A 27,348-nucleotide genomic window follows, 5' to 3' on the forward strand; every position below is an offset into this window, starting at 1 on the left:
AAAAAACGTAAAGATAAAAGGCGCACAGCTGGACTCAAATTTGTCCCCAAATGTACATTTTGTAAAATGTTTATACAGTGCTAGAAAGGAAGATTTGTTTTCATAATTTTTAGCTACAGTGGAAACAATTGTTTTTAAATAGATGACCATTAGTCTGAGTGATTGCCACTCAAACATTGCTTCTCTGAGACTTCTCATCTGAAACAGATTTAAATATTTTTCTTTAGTCAAAGGGAAAGATACAAAATTGTCAAGCTGACCAGCATAAGCAGAGGTAAATTAATTAGTATCTCAGAACTAAGTAGTTCTAGTGAGCTAAGATATTATTAATAACCTACTGTGGAGTGAGCATATGATTCTTAAGTTATTTTATACTTTGGCCATTCCAAGTATAAAGTTCATCATCTCAAATGTGTTTCTCAGACAATAAATACCAGTGGGCAACTGTTCTGAAAGTAACTGCTGAGCAAGGAAAATGTTACACTTAACGAAAATCCTTCATCTTAACTAAAACCTATGTTTCCTGTGCCTGTGCATGTTAGCAAACGAGTCAATCTGTAGAAATTATCAGCTCCGATAATTCATAGTTAAATAGACAGGAGGTCGTGGCAGTTAGGGTGCTGCATTCTCACGGCTTGCTCAGCGCGCTGTGTAGCTGAGGACTGGCGAGAAGGTCATGCATTGGCAGAAGAAGGAACTTGTGATTTTAGGCCCTTCCTCTCCTTGAAAATTCGGATCCACGAGTGAGATGTCTAGTAAGGGAGGAGGGGAATGGGACTTTGCGGTCTGGATGTAGGAAGGGGCAGCATTTCGTTGCATCTTTTACCTTACAGATAATTAATGTAATTATTCGCTACTGCTAGCAAGAGCAGTCCTTTAGAGAAAGAAAAGGAGGAAGCAGATTTGCAACCTGAGCAGCAGCCATGCTTCAGGTCCTGGGGAGATTTCACAAAACAAGACAGTTGCAGACCAATTTGTCTTTTGTTTGGTTCCTGTTTTTATTAGCACAGCGTGCGGATGAGGAAACCGGACCCTGTTGCTACCAGATTAATATTTGAGCACTGTAGGCATCGGAGCTGGCTCATCTGGCATGGGTTTGCCTGGAGCACAATACAGAGCAGTCACACAGAGGCAGCACCCTCACAGAGGCACATCCAGCTCCAAGGTCAAACATTTAGATCTCGCTCTGCCAGTCTGCCGGCAATAGCGTCAACAACAGCCCGATTCAGGTTTCACAGCTTCTTGGGATGGCACCTTTCACTGCTTCACATTACAAGTTCACTCCTCTCTAGTATCTGACCACTTCTGCATGCTGTTGAGATCACGGTTTCTTCTAGATAAATCAGGAGCCTGAGCCCAGCCTGACTTCCATCACCTTCCAGACTAAGATATTAAAAGGAAAATAGCGGGATACCAAAGAGGTATCGAACTCTACCACTTTTGGTTGGCGGCAGCATTTCCAGCAAGAGTTAAAAACAGCAGAAAGATGAGGTTCATAAATAAACTGAATCATTTGCTAAATTAAGCTAAATAAATGCTGCTTTCCCCTGCTGCTTTCTTATATTGCAAGTGAGGATTCCTGCATGCATTAGGAAGCACTGGCAAAAAAAATGAACCATCATCTTGGCAGGATGTTTCACAGCAATTTTCGGCCTGAAAAGCTCCAAGTATTGTAGAAATGGGGTACCACAGGGTCGGAGTACAGCAGTCAGCTGCCCAAACAACAGCAGAAGAGGAAAATATTTAGAAAAACAGAATTAGCCATTTGTAAAAGCTGCAGTTTCTTTTTTTGCCTGGTCTTTCTTGCTTTTATTTTTTAAGACCTCATCTGAATAACACAGAACATCTTTCAGACTCTTTCATGTGCCAGTCATTTAAGGACTCGTGTGCTCATTTAGACCCTGTGGTTTGAAGGTCTATGTGCTACTGTCTATCAGTGGCCCAAGGGTGCTATCAGAGGGCAGGAAGGTTTGGACGAATATACAGTGGCACTGATGCTGTTAGCATCATTAACAAACGTGGATAAAAAAATCTGTTGGTCATAGCCCTCAATAAAGTGGGTTATCACATTGTTACACTAAAACTGACCTTGACAACAAAAGGTTAGATTGTGAAAAGTGTTGGGCACTTAAAATTCCTGTTTCTGTGGGATCTCTTTGGAAATAGTTGAAGTTGCTGTTCCTGCTCAAAGGTATAAAGCCTTGTTTATAGCAAAGTGCCACTGCGATACTAAACTCTTCAGAACATAGATGGATGAAACGGCAAAATATTTAATAACAGTACTTCATTGCAGCTGGTGCTGCAAAACACCAGTGGCTAATGGTACATGGACTCAACCCTTGTATGATTTACATTGGAAATGGCTGCTGTCTTCATTGCGGTGTAAGAGAACTAACCTAATATGTTATTTTAATACAGCCCTAAAGCTTGACTGCAACACGTGTACTTTTGGGACAGAAAATATCGCACTCCTCTATCCAAATGAAAGTAATGGAAACACCAAGCATCCTGTATCAGCTTTCATGAATGTGCTTAACCATTTACAGTATTTAACATACACAGGACACGTTCTATGGTTTATTTTACTATACAATAGATGGGTGATCTATCCTTGGGAGCCAGACGCAAAGATGAATGTCAATAATGCTGCTCTTGTGGTGGAGAAGAACAGGAACAACGGCTCAGTGCAAGCGCTCCCCTGCCCTGTCACAGAGGCCCAGGGCGACGGGGATCGCTCGCCTGCACCCGAGGCCGCCGCGCACCATCCCAGCTGCCCTCCTTGCCTGCCCGGCGGCCCTGCCTCCTCCTCTGTGCGAAAGCCAGGTGCCGTCAGGGCGACCGGTCTCTCCTCACCCTTCGGCGCGCGTCGCACCTCAGCCCACCGCCCGCCCGCCACCTTCCCCCCCGCAGGACAAAATGGCGGCGGGTCCCCCACACTGAGCGCCTCAGAGTCGGGAGGAGCCCCCCCCCCGCTCCCGCCACCGCCGACTCGGCCCCGCCCCGCCCCGCGCGCGCACGCTCGCCGCCCGCGCGCCCCCGCGGCGCGGCCCCCCGCTCGGGAGCGCGCCCCGCCCTCCCTCCCGCCCGCGCCCGCCGCAGCGCCGCTCCCTGCAGCTGCCCGGCGGGGTGTGGGGGAGGCGGCCGCTCGCTCCCGCCCGCCCGCCCGCTCGTCCGCCGCCCTGCAGGCCGCCCCGATCTCCTCAGGTAGGTGCGGACCGGGGACCGCGTCCCCCGACCCCTTCTCCGCGCGGTGGGTAGGCGGCGGGCGGGCAAGATGGAGACGCGGCCGGCGGGGGAGGGGAGCGGAGCCGAGCTGGAGCTCCGCTCCCCTCCCCTCCCCCGCCGGCCGCGTCCAGCCCCGCCGCTGAGGGGGATCCCCCGGTCTCCTCACGGTGGGGGGGTGGGAGGGGGCCGCCTGCGCTCCGTTCCCGGGTACGGGAGCTCGGCCCCGCAGGGCCGCGGGAGGGGAGCTGCGCCATCGCCGCCCCGTCCCGCTGTCCCCCCGCCCGGGCGGGAGGGAGCCGGGCCGTGCCCTGGGCCAAGGCGGGGGGGTGGGCCGGGCCGGGCCGGGCCCTCTTTCTTGCTACCCACGCAAGACAGGTGACACGCGAGGCGAGCCCCTTTTTCCCCGCAGTGACCCCAGGCGCGGCTGTGGTGGCAGCTGAGGCGGCGGGCCGGGGCCGGAGGGAGCTGTGCCGCCCCTTTGTCCCCTCAGCTGGCCCTTGGCCTCTTCAGGTGGAGCTGGGGCCTCCTGCTGCGTCCCAGCCTGGTCACTCGGCCGCGCTCAGGAATTACTAATTCCCTTCAGCACCTACAGCTCTTGTGCGTGGGGATAGTGTATATGCAGTGCTTTTTACTTAGATTTCCATTAGCGTGTGGGATCTTAATGTGTACGTACAGTCCATGGATGTCTTTCCTTGACGTACCTGGGTAGCGGATGCCTTCGTTCACCTGCACGTCAGGGTATCTGGATAGTCTCTGATATGTTCCTTCTGTGCCTCTTTGCGTTCTAGCGTGATGCATGTGAGTGGTGTATTTTCTTGCATATAGTTACAGATAGTTTAGTACATCCTTATTAGTGCATAGCCCTTCTGGGGTAATTAATTAGTGAATAGTTGCACCTTTAATTTGTATGCATTTCTCTCTGGATATCTCTCTAAAGTAAGTAACAGTTGTTTTGATCCATGTGGGTTTTATTTTTGTAAAATGAAAGAGAAGGAGGAACACTGAGTTAATATATTTCTTAAATTATGGTTTATTTCTATTTCAGTCTTCAGATGCCACACTTTCTCTTACAACTTTTTCTTTTTGTCTCTATCTGTATCCTTCAGGTTTTAGATGCAGCCTTAAAGAAAAAAAGTCCCACATGTTTGTCCATTGACCATTGTTGAACAGATTCAACAAGTGGACTTTGTCTTTCTGCCGTCTAGCATAAGTATGCTGCAGTGGCTGTGTTTGGGTGTGTTGACAGGTGCCTGGAGCCTTTTGCACCAGTCCTGTCACAGAGAAACACCGTGGAAATGCACATCAGGAAGGAGGTGTTTGATCTATCTCTTAAGCTTCAAAACCCTTTTGTGGGAGGAGGCTAGGGAAAGAGGAGAGGGTAGGTGAGAACACCCACTGAGATGAATGAGCACCTCTTACCTCTCCGAGCTATTGTTCTAGACTACAGCGAGGTCTGTTCCCTGGGGAGAAGAGCGGGTGGGCGAGAACACCCACAGAGATGAATAAGCATCTCGAGCTCCTCAAAGCCATTGTTCTAGGCTGTGGTGAGGTCTGCTCCTGTTTACCTGGGAATAGCTCCTTGAGGTGAATGGACAATTTCACAAACACTAATAATCCTTTCTTTGTAAAGATCTACTTCTACCTGCTCCGTCATTCATATGCATATTTGGATTGCCTTGAAGTTTGGTAATTACAGAACCACAGAATAATCAGGGTGCAGTTTCACAACCTTAGTCTTCTAAGCCAGTCTATCTGGCCTGATGGCTGCCTTGATTCTGCGCTGTCCCATCCCCAGCTGTGGGCGTTTTCCCCAACCTCCATTCCCTGGTGCTGTGTTTGGGACTTGTCATACCCTTAATTCAGGTCTTTTAAGTCCATTAAGTTGTCAAAGTCATCTTTTTGAGGTCTAGTTAGTTTTTTAAGTAACTGGGACCAATGGCTAGTGGGTCAGTGGCAGCCAGTGGGTAACGTGGCTTAGGCTGACCTGGGGCCTCTGTCTCTGTGCTTCTAATAGAAATGCTTGTTTCTGTTCCTGTCTTGCCTTAATGCCAGCCGACTGCTGCTTTTGCTTTCTTGTTGGATTAGTTTTCACCTGCGTTAGATCCCTTGTGTTGGTTTGTCCTGCTCTTGCACAATAGTTAGTGTTGGCACAAGGAGTGGGAATGTGGGAGATGACGAAAGGGCAAGATTGTCCCGTTCAGAAAAAAGGCGGATTTGGAGTGGTTTCTACTGATTATGAAACCAAACTGTCAATTGTGTCAGTGTAACTGGAGGTGCACAGTTAATTAAATCATTGACGTGATCTTCCTTAATTTTTGTGAAGCTATCTTAACCTTCTCAGGTGTTTTGTTTCTCATTATCACATGGTTATATGATCTTAATTTTAGGGTGGGAAGAAGTCAGCTGACATTCTTGCTGATGTTAGCATCTAGTGAAACTCTGCCCTTCGATATGACTTACTTGTCTTTTAAGGTTAGAAAGCCTAACAATTACTTGTTTCCTTGGTTCTGCAATCACATCATGAACGATCCCTAAAAGTTCACGGTTTACTTGACACTTAGCCTAGCTAGCGCCTGACAACATCTAATCTTTGTGAGAGCAGTGCTGATCTCTGTGTTTAATACAAAGCTGGTGTTTAGCCTTTGGAGAGCACTGTTTCTCCAAGGGTGCCTGAGCTGAAAGACTTGAACTCCCAGAGGCAGAGATACACCCAGGTTGCAGCTCTCCAGTAAGGAGCAGGAGTCGCAGCCCCTTTGTGAGGGAAGGCTCCCCCTCCGCCTGGCACATCTGGGGAAGAGGAATTTGAAGGGGGTGGGTATATCAGCTCCAAATAACTCTTCCCTTAACTACCATCATGTAAGAAAATGATGCTGGGTCACCGGAGGAATACTTCTAAGTTTTTGTATTGCTTGGGGAACTCTTAATTTCTTAGTCTTTTTGCACTAAGAATAATTGAGAAAGAAACTGTTTTCAAAATCATGAGACTGCAAATTGAAGAGACAACATAGTGTCATGTAGTAGCTCTAGCAAGTCACTGCTGTAAATAAATTGTTCTTATATTTGGGCTGTTTTTAATATATTTTACCTAGTGTCGAGAAAAATCATATTATGCAATCAACTGCAGAAAGTGCTTCGTCAGCACAGTTTGGAGAAACTGGTTATCTGGCTTCAGAAGTAGATTAGATTTCAAATGTAGGTTCAGGTGTTACAGTGTATGTTGTGCTGCTGATAGGATTTTGTAGTTAGTATTTTTAAAATATTTACATTTATGGGAATACTTAAGGTGGGTGCAACATTGTGAAAACAAGTGGTTACAGGTTTTTAAAATTTGGGTAAGGCCCTACTTTAGCAAGAGTTAATGTGGAGAAAAGGAGCTGACAATAAAAGGGACACTTGAAAAACATTTAAATTTATGTAATTCTTTCTTTTAACTGAGTGATGAAAGTATTTCTCACACCAGCTATCCTGAGAGGGAAAAGCAGAACCTATACTGTATCTCTGTTGCAATCTTGAAAGGGAAAATATCGCTGCTGCTGCTTAAACTCCCGCCCTGCAAGGAAAATGAGCCCTTTGGTATTCCCCAGGGCCTGCAGGCCCTGCGCTGTTGTATGTGGCATAGAGCGTTCTTTATGCAGAGATCTTGAACAGAGCTGGTCCTGTGCTCCACTGCAATGGTTTTAATTGGTAGAAGTGACGTTCAGAGTACTAGTGCAGAAATAATACTTGTAGCTGCTTGTGGTTTTTAGCATGTCATATACTTTTTATGTGTTGGATGATGATGAAAATGTACTTCTACAGCCTCCTACAGCTCCATCAACGCTGTTGAAACTATTGCAAGCTCAGCTGTGGAAAACTTCAGAAAAATGAGTGGGTTTTATATACTAACCCTCATTAAAAAAAAATTGTCCCTCTTGGCGATAGGAGTTTACCTTTCCTGGTATTCCATCATTTGAAAAGCTATGATATAGACATACTTCCAGTTTTGTTCAGACTCAAGCGTGTTTTACCAGAAGTCAAAAGCAGTTGCTGAGTCAGGACTGTTCTGGTGCTAACCAGGCTGCAGTTACAGAAAGCAGGCTGGGGTGGGTGAGTCCAGAGCAGTTGCCTGCTTCTTATATTGGAACTGATTATTCTGCTAATGCAGATAATGGATCGCAGGTCCAGTACTCAGTATACAATAGGTAATGAGCAAGTGCCTGTTCTGGGGGCTTGTGTACTTTATTTGCTTGTGAAAGTTTTCATCTTGTCTACGCTGGCAGCTAAATTCTGCCCATGAAGAAGGCAAAGCGCGTGATGTTTGAAAGCTAAAGACAGCGTCATGTCACAATCCAAGAGGGTGTTCTTATGTAATGTGATGTGAGTAGCTTTGATCTTAAAAATTTTGTGTAGTGAACAAGACACGAATGGGGATTTTCTGCATAGTTTCAAGCCTAGAGAGGGACGGCCCATACCGGTAACAGAAGCCTTAGCAGTTAAAAGCTAGAGCTGCGCAGTATGTTAACCTGTATTTGGGGATACAAGGACAGACTCTCTGTCTGTCCAAAACCTGTTATATCAGTGGAATTAGATGAAATTTCATAAGTTTCTTGCTGTGTCTGTATTGCCTATAATATGGTTTGTTTGTCATGTTTTAACCCCAGCTGGTAACTAAGCCCCACACAGCCGCTCGCTCACTCCCCCCACCGGTGGGAGGGGGGAGAGAAGCAGAAGAGTAAACGTGAGAAAACTCGTGGGTTGAGATAAAGACAGTTTAACAGGTAAAGCAAAAGCTGTGCATGCAAGCAAAGCAAACCAAGGAATTAATTCCCCACTTCCCATGAGCAGGCAGGTCTTCAGCCATCTCCGGGAAAGCAGGGCTCCATCACACATAACAGTGACTTGGGAAGACAAATGCCATCGCTCCAAACGTCCACCCCTTCCTCCTTCTTCCCCCAGCTTTCTATGCTGAGTATGATGTCATATGGTCTGGAATATCCCTTGGGTCAGCTGGGGTCAGCTGTCCTGGCTGTGTCTCCTGCCAACTCCTTGTGCCCCCCCAGCCTGCTCGCTGGTGGGGTGGGATGAGAAGCAGAAAAGGTCTTGACTCTGTGTAAGCACTGCTCAGCAATAATGAAAACATCTCTATTATCAACACTGTTTTCAGCACAAATCCAAAACATAGCCCCATACTAGCTACTATGAAGAAAATTAACTCTATCCCAGCCAAAACCAGCACACTGTTTCATCTCCCAGCAGAATAAAGCAAACGATATCAAGCTTGACTCTGAAATACAAAAAAATCCTAACAGCAGCCTCATACGTTGTGTATTGACCGATCAGTAGCCTGGCTGTCATCTGAGCAAAACAAAACTTGAGTCTCACCTTGCTGGTGCTAAAGCAGATTAACTTTGCAGGAGAGTGGCAGTGCAGCTGTACTTTAAAAGGAGGGGTTGTTACCATGCCCAGAAATCCCCCCACAGCAAAGCTTTGTGGGTCCTGGATGGATGGTCCTGTTTCTTTCTTTATTTCTAGCAGCTGTGGGGCTTCTGTGCTTTGTTGCATGGGAAGCTCTAATGCTGCCTCTCTTTTCCCAAAGCTAGCTTATCCAGTTGTCTCCTCCTTTCCCCAGCATTTGTATAGAAATAAATTACCAGATAGAAAAGGATCCATACAGAAAATCCTTCACAGCCACTTTCCAGTAAAAATCTTTTTGAAATACAACTAAATTTTGTTACTACAATGCCTCATCTTAACTATTTGTTTACATAGAAACATTCAACTAGTCAGCTGAATCAGTTTAAAAACTTGATTTAAGTAAACTGTTGGAAATATCTTTTACATGTCTACTTAGAGGTTTAAAACAAGTGAGTTCAATTTCACTGAAAACTTTTCTGGCCAGTTTTATTTAAGAATGCTTGCACACGAAGTTGTATGTGTTTGGCTCCACAGTTTAGCTACAGTGTGATTTTTAAATTGGTGTAGCTTTGCATTTTATACCAATTCTCATTTATACTGTATATCTCCCTGCCAAGAAACCTGTTTCCACTCTACAGATAGACTCACTACATTCTTTTATTCCCTGCTGTAATGTGAACGAAGTAAAATTATGCTGGAGATGTCCATGTTAGGGTAATTAAGCTCGATTACAGATTTCCTTTTTAAAACTTTTCAAAAAAAGTCTTAAATCAAAAAACACAAAACGAACCTTGGCTACTCCTTGAAATTTTCGTGGTTTGATGAAAAACGGTGCGGGGGGGAAGCATTAAAAAAATTCCCATTGGCTGTCTTCCACCAACATTGTGGGGTTTTTTTTTAAGCTTCCTCTTGTAAGAAATTTTAAACAGTTACTGATTTGTATGTCTTTCTTCTTTCATCAATTACAGTGATACTGGCTGTTGCCAGATGGAAGGTAAACTAGCATCAGCCAGGTTTTGTATGTAAAGTTAGTGTTTGTCAAGAGCTCTCAGGGATATTACAGTAGACACAAAACACATGCATATGGTGATGAAGCTCCAACGTTTGGCAGTTACAGCAGGATATATTCACTGTCTAGGAGTACCTGCGATAGTTCTCAGGAAGGATGGATGGTGTCTGTAGGACCCCCCCCCCCCGCCCCCCCCCCGACTGTAATGAGGAGAAAAAGCAGAGAATAGGAGTGTAACATAGACAGGAACAAGTCTGAGTGGTGGTCGGTCTCCTGAGAAATACCAGGGGCCCTCACTTTATTCAGTGCCTTCTCCCTCCTCTGGTGTGTTCCTCGGATAGTGGGCAGCTGAACTGATCCTTCTTTGTGGCAGTTGAGCTTGGAGCGGCTTTTTGGGGTGAAGCCAGTGTTCCTGCGTTTAAAGTGAGTACTGAGACAAGAATGCTGCTAACCATTCCAAGTGTCCTCTAGTGTATCAACAAACAGATGAATAGGCTTTCGGAGCCGCTGGGCTTACTCTCTCACCAGCAGAATTACAGTATCAGAACCCTTATGTTGGCAGTTACGTATCATGAAAAATCTCAGGTATTTTTTGTGATATTGTGGGCCCTATTCTAGTGGGGTTAAAGGAAGGTAACATTTTTTTTGACTGCTAATTGTAGAAAACCTTAAGCTTCCTTTTTATTGCTGCACAGAAAAGTCTGTCTGGTCTCTTGACCTGTAGCTTACTTGTTCTTTGCTAAGTGCAGACTTGCTAATTATTCTTAGTTGTTTTGTTTGCTAGTCAACACCTGCAATAACAGTGGTTTCACATTTGTTGCACTGTACCCCCTTCAACACACCAGACTTGTAGCGCTCAGATAATCTCTGCTAGAATATTTAAATATTTAAATGATATTGCTATCATAATTTCATTATTTGACATAAAACCATATTCGAGTATTTGCACAAGAGTAATACATACACTGTAATGCGCATTTGACGAGCCAAGGTAAATTGTAAATTGGGTGTTACTCTGGGAATGTATCCATTGTAATCAGAAGAAAAGGGCATGGGGATTTACTCCTGGGTAAACAGACTGTCTCTGCTGTACGCTTTCTCTCTGGCTGGGAAGAGACATTCATAACTGCCAAATAAATTCAGTAATCAATGGTAGAGTTTAAATTGGGTTGCTGTAGGAGATATTCCAGAGCTACTGCAGGGAAAATACAATAAATCTTCCAGACCTTATCTACTAGAGAAATTTACCACAGGAAGAAATATTTGGTGTCCTAAGCATGACTGTGGGGCGCAGAAGCACTCTGATGTGCCCAGTATTGATTGGCTTAATCTTGTCTTCAGCATGGTTAAATATTACTATCTTAAACTGAGTATTTACAGCTTATTTAAGTTGTAGAACCAGTATAGTTGAATGGATGAAAAGATCATGTTGCTCCTTGTGTGCCTTGCTGGCTTCATATGGTATTGCCACTCTTAAGAAATCTGAGGCAGTATCTGTGCAGTTGGTATTTAGAAGCATTAATCCTAAAAACGTTTTAGAATACTAGTAATATTGTTAATTGTTGTGATTATGCCCCAGTACATATGCTGCAGGGATTCGATATGATAGATACAAGCATAACCAGTTTACTTAGAAATAGTTGTTCGTAATTCTGATGGTGGCCGTACATGACTTCTAGCAGCTGGACATCAGTTTGTCCATTGGAACAGGGCTTAGCCTGCAGTAACAGGCAGGTGAGAGTCACCCTTCTGCCATCCTGAAGATAGGGTTTTGATTCTTGTTTAAACAAGTAAACCTCTGTAAACAGAGCACAGCTCAAGTTGTTTTTGTCTAACGAAAAGAGCAAGCTATATAAAACAGTTGCTGACCTTGACGGACCACGTTTGTTTTCCAGAATATTTGGAGATGTGTGACAGCGTGCACGTCTGTAACAGGAGTCGTGTTGTTTTTCCCAAAGTTGTTACCTCGGAGTTGGCATTACCAGCAACTTGCACCTGCTCTTCTAACTAGGACAGCAGTGGCTTTTCTGCAGTCTAGTATCTTGTACTTTGTAATAGATTCATTCCGTACCTCTGTTTTCCCAACTATGGCACCATTGTCTTTGCTGAATGCATAACCTCTTTCTTTCTGTCACATTAATTGTGACAAGAAATGACAAAACTGATCAGTGTTTTATTATTGCTGCAGTTAAACGAAAAAAAAATCTTCAGGAGCCTGTATCTACTAAATCAAGAGAGTGATAACCATATTTTTCCTTGACTCACAAGCGACAGGTTAATCTAAACAACTAGATGGCTAGAATTTACATGAGATTCAGTTAGAAAGGTTTTGAAACTGTGGTGGGTGAGTGTATATTGTATATTTGGTTGCTTAAATGCTCTTGTTTAGTTCTGTAACATACTTCTTCCCTAATTATACCTATCTGAATAATACATGGTTTTAATTGTCATTTTTAACTATGTGTAAAGGTTACCGTGCAAAACCTCAAGCGAAAGCTTAATAAAACTAATCTAAAAAAGTAATTTACTGACATCAATACTGTTTATTAAAAATAGACAAAGTAGTTCAGACTAATTTTAAGAAATAGAGGTAGCTTTTGAAAGATTCTCACTTGTGGAATGCTGCAGTATTATTATATATTGATACATATTTGTCTCTCTTATTTTTGGTAGAAAATGATGCACCCTGTTGCCAGCAGTAATACAGCTTTCTGTGGGACCGGCAAGAGTTCTTGCCTTAACGAAGACAATGTGAGATCTGCCGATCAGTTTGACTTGTATGCCACACAGCAAAGTAAATACAGCCACGCAGTCAGCCACAAACCAATTGCATGCCAGAGACAAGATGCGTTGAATGAATCGCACTTGCAGACCACAAGTGGCAGGAATATAGAGACAAAAGATGAACTAAAGAAAAAGAAAAACCTCAACCGATCTGGTAAACGTGGAAGGCCATCAGGGACCACAAAATCAGCAGGGTACCGAACCAGCACAGGTCGACCCCTGGGGACCACCAAAGCAGCTGGATTTAAGACAAGTCCAGGCAGACCCTTGGGTACAACTAAAGCAGCAGGATACAAAGTCAGCCCAGGCAGACCTCCAGGTAGCATTAAAGCTCTATCACGGCTTGCAAATCTAAGTTATACTTGTGGCAGTGCAGCTTTTCCCTACCCTATGGTGCATAACAGAGGAGTACATGCTGCTGGTGAAACTAGTAGCAAAATCAAACAGCCTAATGAATGAAAGGAGGGAATTAGTAACTCCTTACTAATCTGCTTTACTCTGAATTTTGGCATGTTTCTTGCATTTTGTTGTAGTGTTTGCCCAAGTCTGAGATTCTAGATTTTATTTTTATTCAAATAATGCCATAGGCTACGGGTGCAATTCAGTAACTTTTCAATGTTGAGAAGGCACTGGTTTAAAAAGTTTTTTTGTTGGTTTTAAGTCATAATTTATAAGAAAGTCTGAAGTGATGCATTATGCCTTGGTGTCGATACTTAAGTAATGTCCATGTTCCTAGTTTTACATTCAATTTCTGGTAAATCTAGTTGTGTCGTTATGCATTAAATAATTGAAATAAGAAGGACAGAATTAGCTGGCTGTTGGTTCATGATGTGGCCTATCCCACAATAAGGAACTTGGCCAGATGAGTTCTTACTTGATAAGAAAAAATTGATTAAGAAAGCAGCAAGCTACATTTTCCACTTCTGCAGGAGCTTCTACAGACCTCAAATAGATACTTAAAAACTTAAAAAACAAACAATAAAACCCAACCTTTTTTTAAAGTGCTGATTTCAGGTGGCTTTTGTTTCTGGAGTTGTAGCATTAAGTCAATTTCAACTGATGCTCCAAAAATATTTTTTAAAATATTAAGGAAAACTGAGCATTTGTACAGCACGTTACAGCTTCACAGCGCCTTATTAATACGAGCTAATTTGCCTTTAGGTGATAGCTGTTCTTTTAGTTATGCTGTTACAGGATTCTGCTGTGTAATTTTGAAATGCCTAATAGTATGTATACCAAACCACAAATAATTCTTTGAAATTTGAAATATTTTATAGGAAATTAAGAACTGTTCATTCTAGTTACGCACTTGGTTAATATTGAACAGTATGTTCTTAAATCTGTAAATAGCTATTTACACTGTTTTTTGCCTTTAAAATCTGTGCTTAGGTGGCGACAGTTTAATAGCTTTTAAAGTATTAATCTATAATGTTTACAAATTAAACTTTTTAAATATACACTGTTGCCAAGTTTTCAGACTTAGTTTTGCCAGATATTCCTGGAAATACAGTTATTTCGTTGTTTGACACTTATACTATATTTAAGTTATGGAAGCTTATATATCTACCAAAGGACGCCATTTTCATGATTTATAAAAGCAAACTGTATAGCTGATGCAAACAGGATGCAGTTTACTGCACTGCTAGACCCCAGATATGAAGTAATTCATCTATGCATGCAAGCTGAAAAAAATGTTGTTGGTTAACTATAAATACCTTTCTTGACTCAAACTAAAACCTCCCCTCCTTCCAAAAGAAATGTTCCATTTTTCAGCTGGGTGCGTTTAATTTTTTTTTTTACATGTGAGAGAGTGTGTGAGTGTGTGTGTAAAATACTTTAATCAAGACTTCAAAAAAATCAGTCCTCAATGTTGCATATTGTTTGTTCTAAATTTATTTCACTGGAATTAATGCTTTTTTTTTTCTCCCCATCTGGGAGAAAGTTTATGTTTAAGTTGTTTCACATATAATATGACATTATGATAAATTTGTAGCTTCAAATATCTGGGGAGGGGGAACATATAGAGTTTGCAGATTTTGGGGAGCATAAAAATTTGGGTTAATTGAGCCTGTGCTGAATGAGTAATGATGCTGATAATTTTTGTTAAGATAAATGCTATTCTGGCCTGCTGTCATTTTGATGAGAACTCTTGATTTCAGTGATGACAACTTAAGAAACAGATGTCATGTTTCATACCTTTTTTATCAGGAAAAAAGCAGCAAGCCTTCAGGTGTTCCAGTGATGCCTAACACATATTGAGCTGGACTTTATGCTGTACTTTACAATAGGTGTGTTGAATTGTTTTGGGGGAACTGTGTATGCACTGGCAACTAAGACAATGAACCTCAACTATACTGGATGGCTCCTTAGTCGATAGATGAACTAATGGCAGCTAAACTGCTACTAAAAAATAGTTTCTTCGTGCTGAAGCTATGAAATCCAGTTATACGTTCTGTTCCTCAACAAACTCGCAAGTCTGAAATTTAGCAGTCTTTCTCAGAATGATGTAACTTCTGACACATGCAAAATGCTAACATGAGTTAATTCACCCTCAGGATCTGTATTGTATTGGGAATTTTTAATCAGATGATTTTTCAACAAAAGACTGCTTTAAGTTCTTTCCTGAACTCAGCTGGGAAAGCAGTCCTCTTCAGCTGAATGTAATAACTGCAGGAGAGTCACACCTCGCTGGCAAGGAACGTGTTGCATGTCACCACTGTACCTTGGAGAAACTCCACTTCTTACCTCCTCCTGTTTATCCTGTTTGCTCCTGTTCGGTTTCTCACTTGTGCATCTACTCAATGGTGCTGTGCTGTGTGTCAGGAGATAATGCAGATGTATTGCTGTTCTGCTAGTATAATGAATTTTGTATTCAAGTATGCTGATGAAATAATGAAATCATCTAAGCAATTTCTGTTCATTACAGTGTTTATTAATTATATCAGATGGAATATAATCCCAGTAAAAAACAATTAACGTTGTCAATTGTGAAATGATGAGCATAAAGTAGAAAAGTGTTCAGAGAGTCTGTAATGGGCTGCCTGGCACTCTAGATTTAGCAAGGAGACCAGAAGTGCACTGCTGGGCATTTCCTAATTCTGGTTTATTTTTTATCTGACTATAGTTTACTGGTGCCGTGCAGTGAGGGGAAGAAAAAAGAAATTAAGAGATTCAAAGTGAACTAGAAGTGGAATTTTCAAATATTTCTGCTTTTCCTATGTATAATCTGCAGAATACATTGTGCTTTTTTTTCCAACACCTTTCTTTCCATGAGAAACACTGAAACAGCATGTTAATGCCTAAACTTTATTAGTACCAATGGGAAAACTGGCCTTTTCCCCCCATAGTATGAAAATGTTACTTGTAAGGTAAATTGCTTATTTTATATTATATATCATAATTCAGCTATTCATAAGCTAGGATCACTGTTGTGTGTTAACACTGTTCAGAAGATCTACATGTCAAGTTTGTTTTTTAATAATTTCTTTTAATTATCAAGTTTCTAACGTCTTATTTATGCACAAATGAAATATATTAGCTTGCTATTATTCCTTAATGATGCTATACAAGTTCACTGTTTAATATACATATAGTAACTACTATTCAGTTTCTGATTAAATTTACTTAAACTTTAAAACCAAATAATTTTGCTACTATAAAGTCTTGCACTGGACATATTCAAGATGCTAGCACCGTATTTTGGCAGAAAAAAATCAGATACCATCAGAAGTGGCTGACTTTGATATCAAAGATAGTATTTTTAAAATCAGCAGTTAGCTTTGTCATTAAAGCAATGTTCTTTATATCTTGGATTTAGTTTAAACTAATCAAAATAACTGTGTATCAAGAGCCATTGAAGATCTCTGTTCTGAATGAATATATTTTCATTTTGTCTGAAAGATCTTAGAGTTCAGTCAGGACAAAACCAAGCCTTGTCAGTGAAAAGTGATGTGTCTGTGAAAAGAATTACTTGGAACTACAATACACAGAGTAATTCAGATGAGAATTTAACTCCCTCCCCCATTTTTGAAGAGCTTTAAAAGGCAGAGCAATGTGAAGTCATTTGTCCGATGGTTTCATCAGCTGTGACTCTGCTGTTCTTTGTTATATGTATAATAATGTTTCATGCTATCCTTAGAGTTGACAGTTAAAACAGTTGGTAACAATCATAAATACTTCGAATTGCAGGCTTCATTTCTGACCACAAAAGAAGTTTATTCTTCTCTATTTTAATGCATATATTTTAACACTGCTTAAATATATTTATGACTTCAGTAGAGACTAGACCTTTCTCCTTGTGATTTTTTTTTTTCCAAATAGAAAAAATCTGTTTTCTGAAATTTGAACCACTTTCTGATACTTTAATCTTTCATCATTTGCTTTTCTACAGGTTTACTTTGGGGGAAACAGTAATCTGTTAAATAACTAGTATCAGCACCCCGTCCTCTGCTGTAAAAAGCCTGATTAGATACTGTGTATGTTTTTATGTCCATGAACTTGAGCTACTCGTGTGCAATTATGTGTATGGGAATGGAGTAGTGTTCATGATCTGTATTTACATCATCATATGGATGTATATTTATTAATAAAGTTAATACTTTAAAACCTAACATTTTTTTCTCTGGGCTTTTTTTAATAGCTTCTAAACTCTGGTTGAAGATGCCTGTTGACAGCATTACCAGACCAATAGCCTTAGCCCTTCTCTCTAGTAAATAGAAATGCTGTTTGTTCTCCTGACGTCTCAGTCATAGTTAAGTGACTTGAACTGGCACTGAAATGTGTTGGTACACCTTGTACAGATTTCACTTAAAATCCAGTGGCTTGTTGTGTTTGTCCCTTGCCTCCCTGAAGCGTAATTGAATCCGACTGCAGTAGATCGAGTGTGTTCATGCCTGCGTGGACTTTAAAATGCACACAGGATTTGTGAGAGTTGGGAGGCTGCTGTGTTATGTGATTTTTAAATTGAATAAATTAGCCCACCCTTTCAGTATACTTTGCTTTCTGAATTTCAACGTGAGATGTGTATTGCTTGTTAAGGCAAGTCCCATGTATTTGAATTAAGGTAAAAAGCCTGTATGAATTGCAAGGTATCAGAAAATAGAGGAATGTTGATTATTTTTTAATGAATTGAAAATCCTGCTACAGTAACTTAATTGTTCTTACCCTTTCACTCAAATATGAGAAGAGGGGTGGAAAGGAGTTATGGCTATGTACGTATAAATAGTAAGCTGCTGACTTTTTTCTCCTCTGTTGCTCATGAAATCAATTTGAGAGTACCCATAAACTAAACTTTTCATGGAATGGTGGTCATTATTCATTATTCTGTGATGAATAAGATGTATTTATCCCTGTATTCTAGCAATATTCCAGATTATCTTTGTTGGTAACATGTGCTCTGCATACCATTCAACCCCTCTTTTTTTTTTTTTCTTTTTTCTTTTCACTACTGAAGTTTTTCAGTAACTTTGGGGGAAGGTGGGTAGTCCTACCTACCAGAAGCTGTAATCTAGACTGTGTTTGGTTTGCGTCCTCCTCTTGCTCTCCAGCACCCTCTGTTTTCTCTTCCATGTACTTTCGAAGGCCCTGAATACATCTAGGGTTGAAACTTTTTAAATGTCAGTTGTAGTTATTTTGCAGACTTAAGTTGCTTTTACCTGAAAAAGACATCTGATGCTTTTTTTTTCCCCCGTTGGTTGGCCATCCTGCTAATTCTAAATATTTGGCCTTCACGGTGACTGGATATGTTCAGAACAGAGTTTGACTACAGTCTGCTACATCCTGGTCTAAAAATCAGTTCCTGGATGTGATTCCTTGAGCGAAATGGATTATTTTCTTGGTTGTAACGAAACCTTAAGTGTTAGATATTAAGTAAGTCATAAATTATACTGTACAAGAATACAGGCTCTTCAGCTGTGTTGGGAGTTGCTCGACTGCTTCCATGGGTGCTGTGTTCTCTGCCATGTAAGGAACTGAATGCTAAAAGTTGCAACGCAATCCGTTCCCTCGATACACAGCTGGTGTGCGAGGCCAGGTGCTGTTTCTGATGACAGGTCCAGTTTATGATTTATTCCTGTTGACAGACTAGCGGTGTTGGGGTGTCAGCTATGCTAGCTGGACATCTTGAAGGAGCCTTTAAGATGGTTATATCTTTTAATAATTTCATCTACGTGTATAGTAAGACACCAAGGCTTGCTTTGGGGCTGGACCGGCATTTTTATGCTTTTGTACCTCCTCGGTGTTATCGCTTAAAATAGCACAAATAGTACAATGTGAATTAGTGATATCATACCTGTTAAATATGCCGGCTCAGCAGAGTGTGTTTTTTGGACCAAGACAAATGAAGATTGTTCTTGACAGTTAATCATTTAAAGCTGTAATGCCTAAAGTAAAGGGCTGACTCGCTGCCTTGCATTGCATGCTATTTTTATCAGGTTCTGCCTGTGGCTCTGTGTTTATTGTTTAACATTTAAGAGAGAGGTGTGGCCTGACCATACAGAATTGGCAGCCCAAAAGCTACCGCGTTCTGGAGCTGGCTCTCACCCAGGTTCCCTGCCTGGCCTAGGGATGGCAATGTCTCCTTTTTCCCATTGGTAAAAAGGCAGCAAAAATACCTGCTTATCTTGCAGGGTTGCTGGAAGGAATCATTAGTTAACAACTTTTAACTACTTTGAAGCTGAAAAATGGTGTGGAATTCTTAAGTGTTGTTTAAATTATCTGAGGCAGATAAATCTTCCTGCCTTTCATGTTGTTGTTTTCATACCACAAAAGCTTGTTCTAATTAGTGAAAAAATATCACAATTAGTGCAAGTCTGATTACTTACTTAGAGTAGGCCTTTGAGATATGCATAATACTAAAATGTGTATTTACTGCTTCAAGTGGTTGTATTTTTAAATAGTCAACTGCAGCAACATTGAGAAAACAAAGATTACAAAGTCACACATCCCAAATTTAGGTGTAGGTTTAAGTTGCCTGTGCGACCTCAGCATGTGCTCCTGACTTGAATGCTTGTCATGTTTTCTTCTACTTCATCTTTGCACTATTGAACACACAGAATGTCGTAGCTGTGAGGATGTTGGGATTATATGCGAGTGGAGACCCTGGTCTTGGTGAAGGTCCTGGCGCTGCCTCTTTGTCCCAGTCCGTGTCCTCTTTCGCTCCTTCTCTTGCCACGTTGCCCAGTGTGACTGAAATCTGAGGAGGGGAGAAGTCCAGCTGCAGAAATCTATGATGCACAAATGACCACCAAGTTTTGGTGTTTATTCATGGGTGCAGCAAAAGACTCGTATTTTGCAAATCCTCCTCTTTGCTAATTCAGATTATTCTGTAGCAAACAGCTTTTCTAATGTGTCCAAGAATATTGAATAGATGCAAAACAATGTTGTTTTTTTTTAACTAGACTTTTTCCTGAAAACAGACATTTGGCATTAAAAATCAGAAAAATGTAAGCCGCTGAAAACAGTTTTGCAACAGAACTGGCAGGCATTGTAAGAAATGTGCCTTCTCTGTAATACATAAGCACTAGGATAGTACATTTGTTGTGAGTTAGGTATGATAAAGCCTGACTGTTTATAATTCTTGGGAGTTCATTTGTGTTCCATTAATAGATTACTTATTATAGTCACCATAAAAACCACAATTTTGCACAAACCTTTTGATTTGTGTTATGGTAGGAAGGATACTATGCTAGGACTAAATCCACAGAGGTGTCTCGGATGGGGGTATGCTGCCAGAAGGCTATCTGTTATTTTCAAGGTTTGGAATATCATCCATCACCTGTGTGCGAGATCTGACACCATGCAGGGCTGCGGCAAGGGAGACGCTAGACCCTGATGGCACAGAGCTGAGAGCTGGGAACCACATGCAGTCCTTGGCCAGAAGGAAAATTGTTTTCAAGTTGAAAATGCTGTTTTGTCCAAACTCAAAAGATGAGGACAATTGGGAATGGGGCAGCTTTTTCCTGACTTGTCTGCATCAGCTTGGATTCCTTACGTGCTTTTGCTTTCAAGCTTGCTTGCTCGGTCTGTATCAGCTGGTCTAATTAAGTCTTTTTCCTCTATGTGCAAACCTCATGTTTTCTATCTTTAGGCTCTTATGTCTTCAATAGGAATGCTTATGCAAACAGACTTTGAATGAAAAAAATTCAATTATATGCATTGTAAGAAAGGACAGATTTGGAGAAGTGTCCCCTAATAAAATCAAAAGACAAAAATCCCATTTCTGTAATAAAACTGACACCCATCTTCATTTATATGCATGTACAGTGTTTTCCTTGCTTTTTTCCAGTGTGTGTATATGGTTCATAATCTCCTAGGTCGTAATTCTCACTTCTTGACAGATGCAGTTTCGGCAAACTCTCATTGTGTGGTGCTGGCAGTTTAAAAAAACACGGTAAAAAAGGGGGTATCAGCACTTGAAGTACTGTGTTCATTTTCAGAATGCCCCAAACAGTCCTGAAGCTTCACTATTAAACTGAAAGCAAGAACTAACCCTGTGAGAGGAGGAATATTGTCTCCTAAAAAGAAATAACCAGAATACTTACGCTGCCTTTCAGCTTGGGAGCTTTGGTCGATATGCAGACGGACAAGAGCTCATCTTTTCTTTTTAGCTTTAAAAAAATACGCCTTTAGTTTGCAGGCTTTTACCCTTACTCCAGCCTGGCTGTAGGTTAAAGTTTAGTTTTCATGTGAAAACATCCCAAACTGAATCTGTGCTTCTCTGTTGTGGGTAGAAGTAGGCAAATCCTTTGGGAGGGAGCTGTGGCTGTTGTGCAGTTCTGATCACAGCAGGCCCTTAGGGCTGCGATACTGGGTTATAACGAAACACGCTTTGGGAAGGAATTACAGGGTGCGTTTGTGTGCCCTCTTAATTACCCTTCAATCATAACATCCTGTCAAGTCCTCAGGATGACATATCCCTCATTGCAAGAATTTTTGACCTGAACTAATTTAAATCAACAGTGAAATGCCTGCTGACCTCCAGCAGTGTTAGCAGACTGAAACTTAGCCCCTGCAGTGTGTCCTGTTACACCGTGTCATACAGTTGGCGGTGGACTTGGCCCTGGGCTGCGAAAATGGCGTGAAGGAACATGCGTTGCTGCTGACCCCCCTGTTCAGCCAAACTGACAAGGAAACATGGTTAAAACCAAACCACTGTGTATTTAATACTGGCAGGGACTGGGACCTGGTCTTATTTGTATTTCCAAAGAGCAAGTTTGACAGTTTATTGCAATTCTGTACTCCTAACTTGTAGATGCTGCAGTTTGGTTCCCTGCTATCACGTTGCCTCCTTCCTGACCTTCCCCAAAACCACAAACGCCTCCTTTTGAACAATTAAAATTACCCTGCAAAGGTGAAGTACATTTATAATTCAGGATTGCTTAAGAGCAAGCTGGCACGAGATGGCTCAGTAAAAAGACACCTCAGTATCAGGCCTTTGTTGTACTTCATACTCTGTTTCGGTGCTGTCATTGTGTTCTCCTCAGCTGAGCTGACCAACACAAAACAGAGTTCAAGGTGAGATTGGGGTGTGCGCTTTGATACACTGTGTGCAAGTTCCCCTCTCGCAGACACACTACAATTTCTAGGGCAGTAAGCAAAAGGTTAAATTGATCTGTTCACACTTGTACCTCTCTGGGCCTCCTGTTCTATTATTAAAAAAATATATATGTATAATTAAAATCCAAACCAGCCTGGTACCCTGCAAGTTCAAACAATTCTTGCATGTATTCCATTGCATTTCAGCAGCAGCTGGGGGGTGGGGGGGGGGGCAGCTTGTCAACAACATGATGTTTCCTTTTCATTCCCCTCATTCTGTTTGTCTTGCACTGCTCTCTGAGCCCTAGCCGCTTTCTGTCCCCTCATATGAAGATGCTTCGGAGCTGGCAGATCGAACGCGGCTGTGGCCATCGTGTCCCCGCCGCTGCAGACTACGCCTCCCTCCCTCCCTCCCGCCCGGAGGCCTCCCACCACACAAGTACAACCACGGCGAGCGGTCGGAGGAGGTAGAGCGCACGCTGGGCGCAGCTCGCCCTCCCGACAGCAAGCGCCCAGAGCCGGCCACCGAGCAGAACCGCTGCCCCAGCCCCGCCGCCTCCACCGCTACCGCCTCCGCCCCAGCCAAGACAAGATGGCGGCGCGGCGCCTTCGCGGCGCTACGCACGCACGGCGGCGGCGGCGCGCCGGAAGCGGAAGTAGGCCGTAGTTCCGGCGGAAGCGGCCGTTGTCCGGGGAGACGCAGCGCTGCGGTGGCGGCCGGGGCCGAGGATGTGGTGGCGGCGGCTGCTGCTGCTGCTGGCGCTGGCCTGGCTCGGTAGGGCCCTTCCTGCAGGTGAGGCCGGTGGGTTTCGGCTCCGGCAGCCGCGGTGGGTTCTAGGGGCCGGGCGGCCTGCGCGGGGCCTCCCTGTGTGGCGGGCGGTTGCGCGGGGATGGCCGGGGCTCGGCCCGCAGCGCGGAGCTGACATCTCCCTCCCGGCGCAGGGGCGGTGACGGAGCAGAGCGCCGGCGGGCAGCCCCGATCCCCCGGGGGCGGCGGCGGCGGCGAGCCGGTGCGGTACCGGACTGCCGAGATGGCGGACGCGATGCTGGGCAGCGGGCTCCCCGGGCAGCAGGCCGTGGTGCTCTCGGTGGTGCCGGGGGAGGCGAGGGACGGCCAGACGTCCGCCGTCGCCAAGGCAGCTTGCGATGCGGCGGCGGGAGGCGATGCGTGCGGCGCGGGGAGCGGCCCGACGGCCGGCCTCGGCCCGGCGGGCGGGCAGGGCCGGGAGCAGGCCGTGCTGGAGACGGTGCTGCCCGCGCCCGCCGAGGAATCGAATAGCACCGACGGCACCAAAGCTCCCAAAGTGAACTGCGAGGAGAGGAACACTACTGGCATCGACCGTTTCACCCTGCAGATCTTGAACGTGTCTCAGGTAAGTGCATCCCCCGGGCGACTGCTTGGCGTTACTCTGAACACGCTGAGGGTGGTGGAAGATGCCCCTTCAGCACCCTGTGCGTGTTTCTGTCAAGTGTTTGACGTAGCGAATTTCTGTGCGTAACATCCTCTGGGCTGTCAGAAAGAGGAAATGTCTGGGCAAGGCGGTTTTTCATGTTGTTCTGAGCAGAAGAAAACGGAAATACGGCTCAGTCCACATACCCCTGTCTCTCATCTGTGTGCCTGCAGTGAACTGCCAGCTGTCATGCTGCATGGATTAGTGTCTCTCTCTGAAAACTTAATGGCGCTTACTGCCAGTGCCTGTCTCTAGCTCGTTTCTTGTAACGGTTACGTATATATTTTTTATTTTTTTTTTAAGTAATAGACTTTTAAAACAACCTTTAAAAAAGATTAAATACAATTCTCCATCTGCTTTAAACAGGTTAAACAAATGCACATCTACTTGATAAATATTGTCAAGTATCTAGTCAATTGCCAAATGATGCGTTCCTATGTGGGATTTAACTCCATTAAATATGTAATTGTCCATGTTTGGTTTTCTTCTGCTTTCTCTAAGGACCTGATGGAGTTCTTAAATGCAAACAGCAGTGACTGTACATTAGTCTTGTTCTATACACCGTGGTGCCGCTTTTCTGCCAGTCTGGCACCTCATTTTAATTCTTTACCTCGAGCATTTCCAACTCTTCGCTTCCTGGCACTGGATGCATCTCAGCACAGCAGGTAACTTACGCTTCCTCTGCTCTAGCGTCAGTTTATTTCCATTAGCAAGCTTTGTGTTTTAAAAATGGGAGTAAATTTTTTTTTTCATGTAAAGTGACAATTTAATTTAGTAAAACTGACACTTCCTGAGTCATGACTATCTTTGGTTCTTCCTCCAGTGGATTTCTTTTCCTTCATGCTTTATATTTGCTTTATGTCCACCAGTTTATCAACTAGATTTGGAACCGTGGCTGTACCAAATATCCTCCTTTTCCAAGGTGCTAAACCTATGGCTAGATTTAATCACACAGACAGAACACTGGAAACACTGAAAGACTTCATTTTTAATCAAACAGGTATGTAAATCAGCCCTGATGTGTCAGTAGGACAAACAGGCTGGCTTTTAGCTCCAAACTGGGCTTTCCTCTCCCTGCTGTTTGTTCTTTAAAATGGATTTTGTGAAGACCCTGAGAGGACCTGGCAGAGGTTTATCTAATCAGTTGCTGTAGTAAGCTGGATTTCAGGGCGTGCTGAAAGCAGGAACACAACTCATTGGGCTGCTGTCACAGAGTAGGGGGAAACACTGGGCTTTAACTAGAGAGGGTGCTAGAAGGATTCAGCACATCTTCCTGCCCAAATATTTAATTTGGGAGTAAAGGCAGGTGAACCTTAGGATCATTGCCAGCGCCTTGTAAGGCTGACAGCGGCTGGGGGATAAGACGGTTTCAGTTCTTGCGCTGGAGGAGACAAAAGGATTCCAGTTTCCATGATCTGGCTGTCCACGTTGTGAGCTCAGTGCCAGCCAACTCTCTGGTCCTTCTGTGCTTCTGTAAAGAAAAGCAAAACAGAACATATATAGGCCTACGAGAGCCTTCATTAGAGGCCAGAAATTGTTACATTTGCTAATACGGCAGAAATACTCAAACAAAAAAACCCTCTACAATCTCGCCCCCTCAAACTTACACAAGGCTGTGCTGTGGAGGAGGGTACAAGCCTTCTATTATGAAAATACACATGAAGATCATATGTTTTTATGTAAGTAAACTGTTTGCTAGATATACGTTAACATACAAGGACCATCTCGCCAAAATTTTAAGTCGTAACTGTAGATGCGCCTTAGTTGGAGAAGAAAATCAAAGCTCCAAATAGAACCGACTTCTCTGTATTTAATGATTATTACTGGTGTTGATCAAGTGCTTGTTTTTTTAGGTATCGAAGCTAAAAGTGATGTGGCTGTGACCGAGGAAGACTGGGAAGGCCCCCTGCCTAGCGTTCTGACAAAAGGCATAGACTGGCTGCTTCTGTTTTCTTTGCTCTTCCTGGCTAGCTTTGTCATGTATGCTACCGTTCGCACGGAGAGCATTCGGTGGCTGATCCCAGGACAGGAGCACGAACATCAGGAATAACCTGAGATACTGAAATAGGGACAGGATTTCCCACTTATTGGTAAAGTGGGAATTTATATGGACTAGAAGTACATAAGAATGAACTGTTGAATTTGTTGGTTGTAATTTATAATCTTGACTAAAAATCTGCTTTATTTATCAACTACTGAATCTGTAAAGAGCAAATTGGTGGCGATTAATGTGGTAAGTAAACAAATATGAAAAAAACATGAACCAAAAAAGTATTTATTAAGCTGCTCTGATCAGCTTATTTTTCACAGACCGTAATGTAAATAGGTGATACGGTTCTACTTTGCCCTTTTGAGGAGGTCCCTGAGCTTTGTAGATGAAGTGAGATTTTTACAGCACATTGGTCTGTTTGTGTGGCACTGCCTGGCACAGGAGCAGAGTTGCTTCTGCTCTGGTGGAATCTGGGGATCTTCTTTTACGGATCCTACAGACGTATGAACTAAAGCTTTGATGCGGACGATGTGGTAAAACACCATAGAATTAGGATGTGTTAGCCCACATGGCTTTTAGCTCGTGTATTCCCGAAATATAACATTTTAAAGGAAAATGCTGGTGAATGGTGATGTTGCTAAATCGGTTTGACTGTCAGTAAAATGAAGCAAAAGGTGTTTTAAAAGACAGTGTACTTCAAATGAGTTATTTTGCTCTATACCAGCAATAACAGTCCAAAAGTGTGTTACACAGCTCTTGACAGGGTGACTATCTCCCACTGTTGGTGCTGGGGTTAGATGCTAATTTTCTTGCTCACTGTGCTCTATGAGTTTTGACTTACTGGCAGGTCTTTATCAGATTTAAAGTAACTTCCAAAGCTTACCTCATTGCGTTTGTGTGTATACACAACTTATTTACCACATTCCTATAGAATTAAATTGCATTCGTTGTCCTTACTATTTTTTTAAATAAAGCAAGTTTTGAGTGTAACCTTTTAAGCCACTTTCTTACAGGACTAAAAACATGCAACTTCTGAAGTACGGATCACCTGTCGAAATGAGCAAGACCAGTCTTGAGATTGATTTAAATTTCTACTAGCATGTTTGCTGGTTGCACAGTCTACAGCTGAGGCTATGTAAAGAATTAATAAGGGGTTTTAGTTCTAATTAGTATGGAAGACTTTGCATAAGGTATGGACTGGTACGTTGCGCGTTTTTTGGATTATTTGACTGCGTAGCATTTATACATGGTGGAGGCTTGCCATAGTACCCGATAGGAAGCTTTAGAGTGCAAATTAAGCTAAGAAGAAACAAAGATGGTGATCAGATTTATTGTTTTGACACAGAGCTCATATCCCTGCAAGGTAATTCTTCAGGTATTTTTCTGGTGGCCATATCCTTCCTCTTTGGAAACCTGAGGTCCTGTATTTCTGTGTATGAAAGGGAAACTGCACTGATAAAACTTTGGCATTACTGAAGATAAAGCCAGGATGTATTTTATTAATAAAGATCCAAGATTTTGAGCAATAAGTGGGCGTGTTCTTGCCTCTACCACCCAGTCAGCTGGAGAGGCCCCGGGGCCGGATTCTCCCCAGGAATTACCGCCGTACCTCTAAAGAAAAACCGTGCTCCCTCTCCTCCGAAAAGCGACGATTTCGGTGCCGCCCCGCGGAACCCAAACGGCGACGATGTCCTCGCTCCGACTGAAACAGAAGCCCCCCACGGTCTGAGGAGCCCCGGCCCCTCCGGCCGAGGCCGGTGTAGCGCAGAAGGCAGCTCAGCTCCCCCCGTCCCCTCCGGGGCAGGTGCCGGTCCTCGCCCGCTCCCTCCGTTACCGCACCGGCGCGCTGTGGCGGCGGAGAGGCGAGGAGAGAGGGCGGGCAGCTCCCGCCCGCCATTTCTTCCTCCCCGCTCCCTCCGTTTCCCCTCAGCGGCCGCCGACCCCCGGCTCCTCCCGCTGCC

At 43.3% G+C, this 27,348-nt stretch overlaps 2 protein-coding genes and 1 long non-coding RNA gene across 6 annotated transcripts; 2 read left to right on the forward strand and 1 right to left on the reverse strand.

Moving 5' to 3' along the window:
• Nucleotides 1–3,057: 3,057 nt before the first annotated feature.
• Nucleotides 3,058–14,803, forward strand: C24H5orf24 (chromosome 24 C5orf24 homolog). Of its 4 annotated transcripts, XM_075056236.1 has the most exons (3): nucleotides 4,308–4,538; nucleotides 12,302–12,731; nucleotides 14,621–14,803. In XM_075056236.1, the coding sequence occupies exons 1-3, from the start codon at nucleotides 4,521–4,523 to the stop codon at nucleotides 14,659–14,661; spliced, it is 489 nt and encodes a 162-aa protein (XP_074912337.1). In that variant the 5' UTR covers nucleotides 4,308–4,520; the 3' UTR covers nucleotides 14,662–14,803. The 4 variants fall into 4 exon arrangements, with proteins under 4 accessions (XP_074912335.1, XP_074912336.1, XP_074912334.1 ...); XM_075056234.1 differs by lacking the exon at nucleotides 4,308–4,538 and adding an exon at nucleotides 3,058–3,204 and having other exon boundaries at nucleotides 12,302–14,803; XM_075056235.1 differs by lacking the exon at nucleotides 4,308–4,538 and adding an exon at nucleotides 3,231–3,250 and having other exon boundaries at nucleotides 12,302–14,803.
• A 7,827-nt stretch (nucleotides 14,804–22,630) lies between these two features.
• TXNDC15 (thioredoxin domain containing 15) lies at nucleotides 22,631–26,945 on the forward strand. The gene is made up of 5 exons (XM_075057060.1): nucleotides 22,631–22,739; nucleotides 22,889–23,319; nucleotides 23,899–24,062; nucleotides 24,267–24,397; nucleotides 25,251–26,945. The coding sequence occupies exons 1-5, from the start codon at nucleotides 22,676–22,678 to the stop codon at nucleotides 25,445–25,447; spliced, it is 987 nt and encodes a 328-aa protein (XP_074913161.1). The 5' UTR covers nucleotides 22,631–22,675; the 3' UTR covers nucleotides 25,448–26,945.
• On the reverse strand, nucleotides 24,494–27,135 carry LOC142044503 (uncharacterized). The gene is made up of 2 exons (XR_012654348.1): nucleotides 26,997–27,135; nucleotides 24,494–24,868 (listed from the first exon to the last, which is right to left on the reverse strand). It is a non-coding gene; the product is annotated as an uncharacterized LOC142044503 (long non-coding RNA).
• Between the last annotated feature and the right edge of the window lie 213 nt (nucleotides 27,136–27,348).

Source organism: Buteo buteo, chromosome 24, assembly GCF_964188355.1.
Source record: "Buteo buteo chromosome 24, bButBut1.hap1.1, whole genome shotgun sequence".
Lineage (NCBI taxonomy): Eukaryota > Metazoa > Chordata > Aves > Accipitriformes > Accipitridae > Buteo > Buteo buteo.

Coding starts and splice junctions, on each gene's coding strand:
- TXNDC15 (XM_075057060.1), top strand. CDS start 22,676: ATGTGGTGGCGGCGGCTGCTGCTGCTGCTGGCGCTGGCCTGGCTCGGT. Junction 22,740..22,888: donor CGGTAGGGCCCTTCCTGCAG/GTGAGGCCGGTG, acceptor CTCCCGGCGCAG/GGGCGGTGACGGAGCAGAGC. Junction 24,398..25,250: donor CTTCATTTTTAATCAAACAG/GTATGTAAATCA, acceptor TTGTTTTTTTAG/GTATCGAAGCTAAAAGTGAT.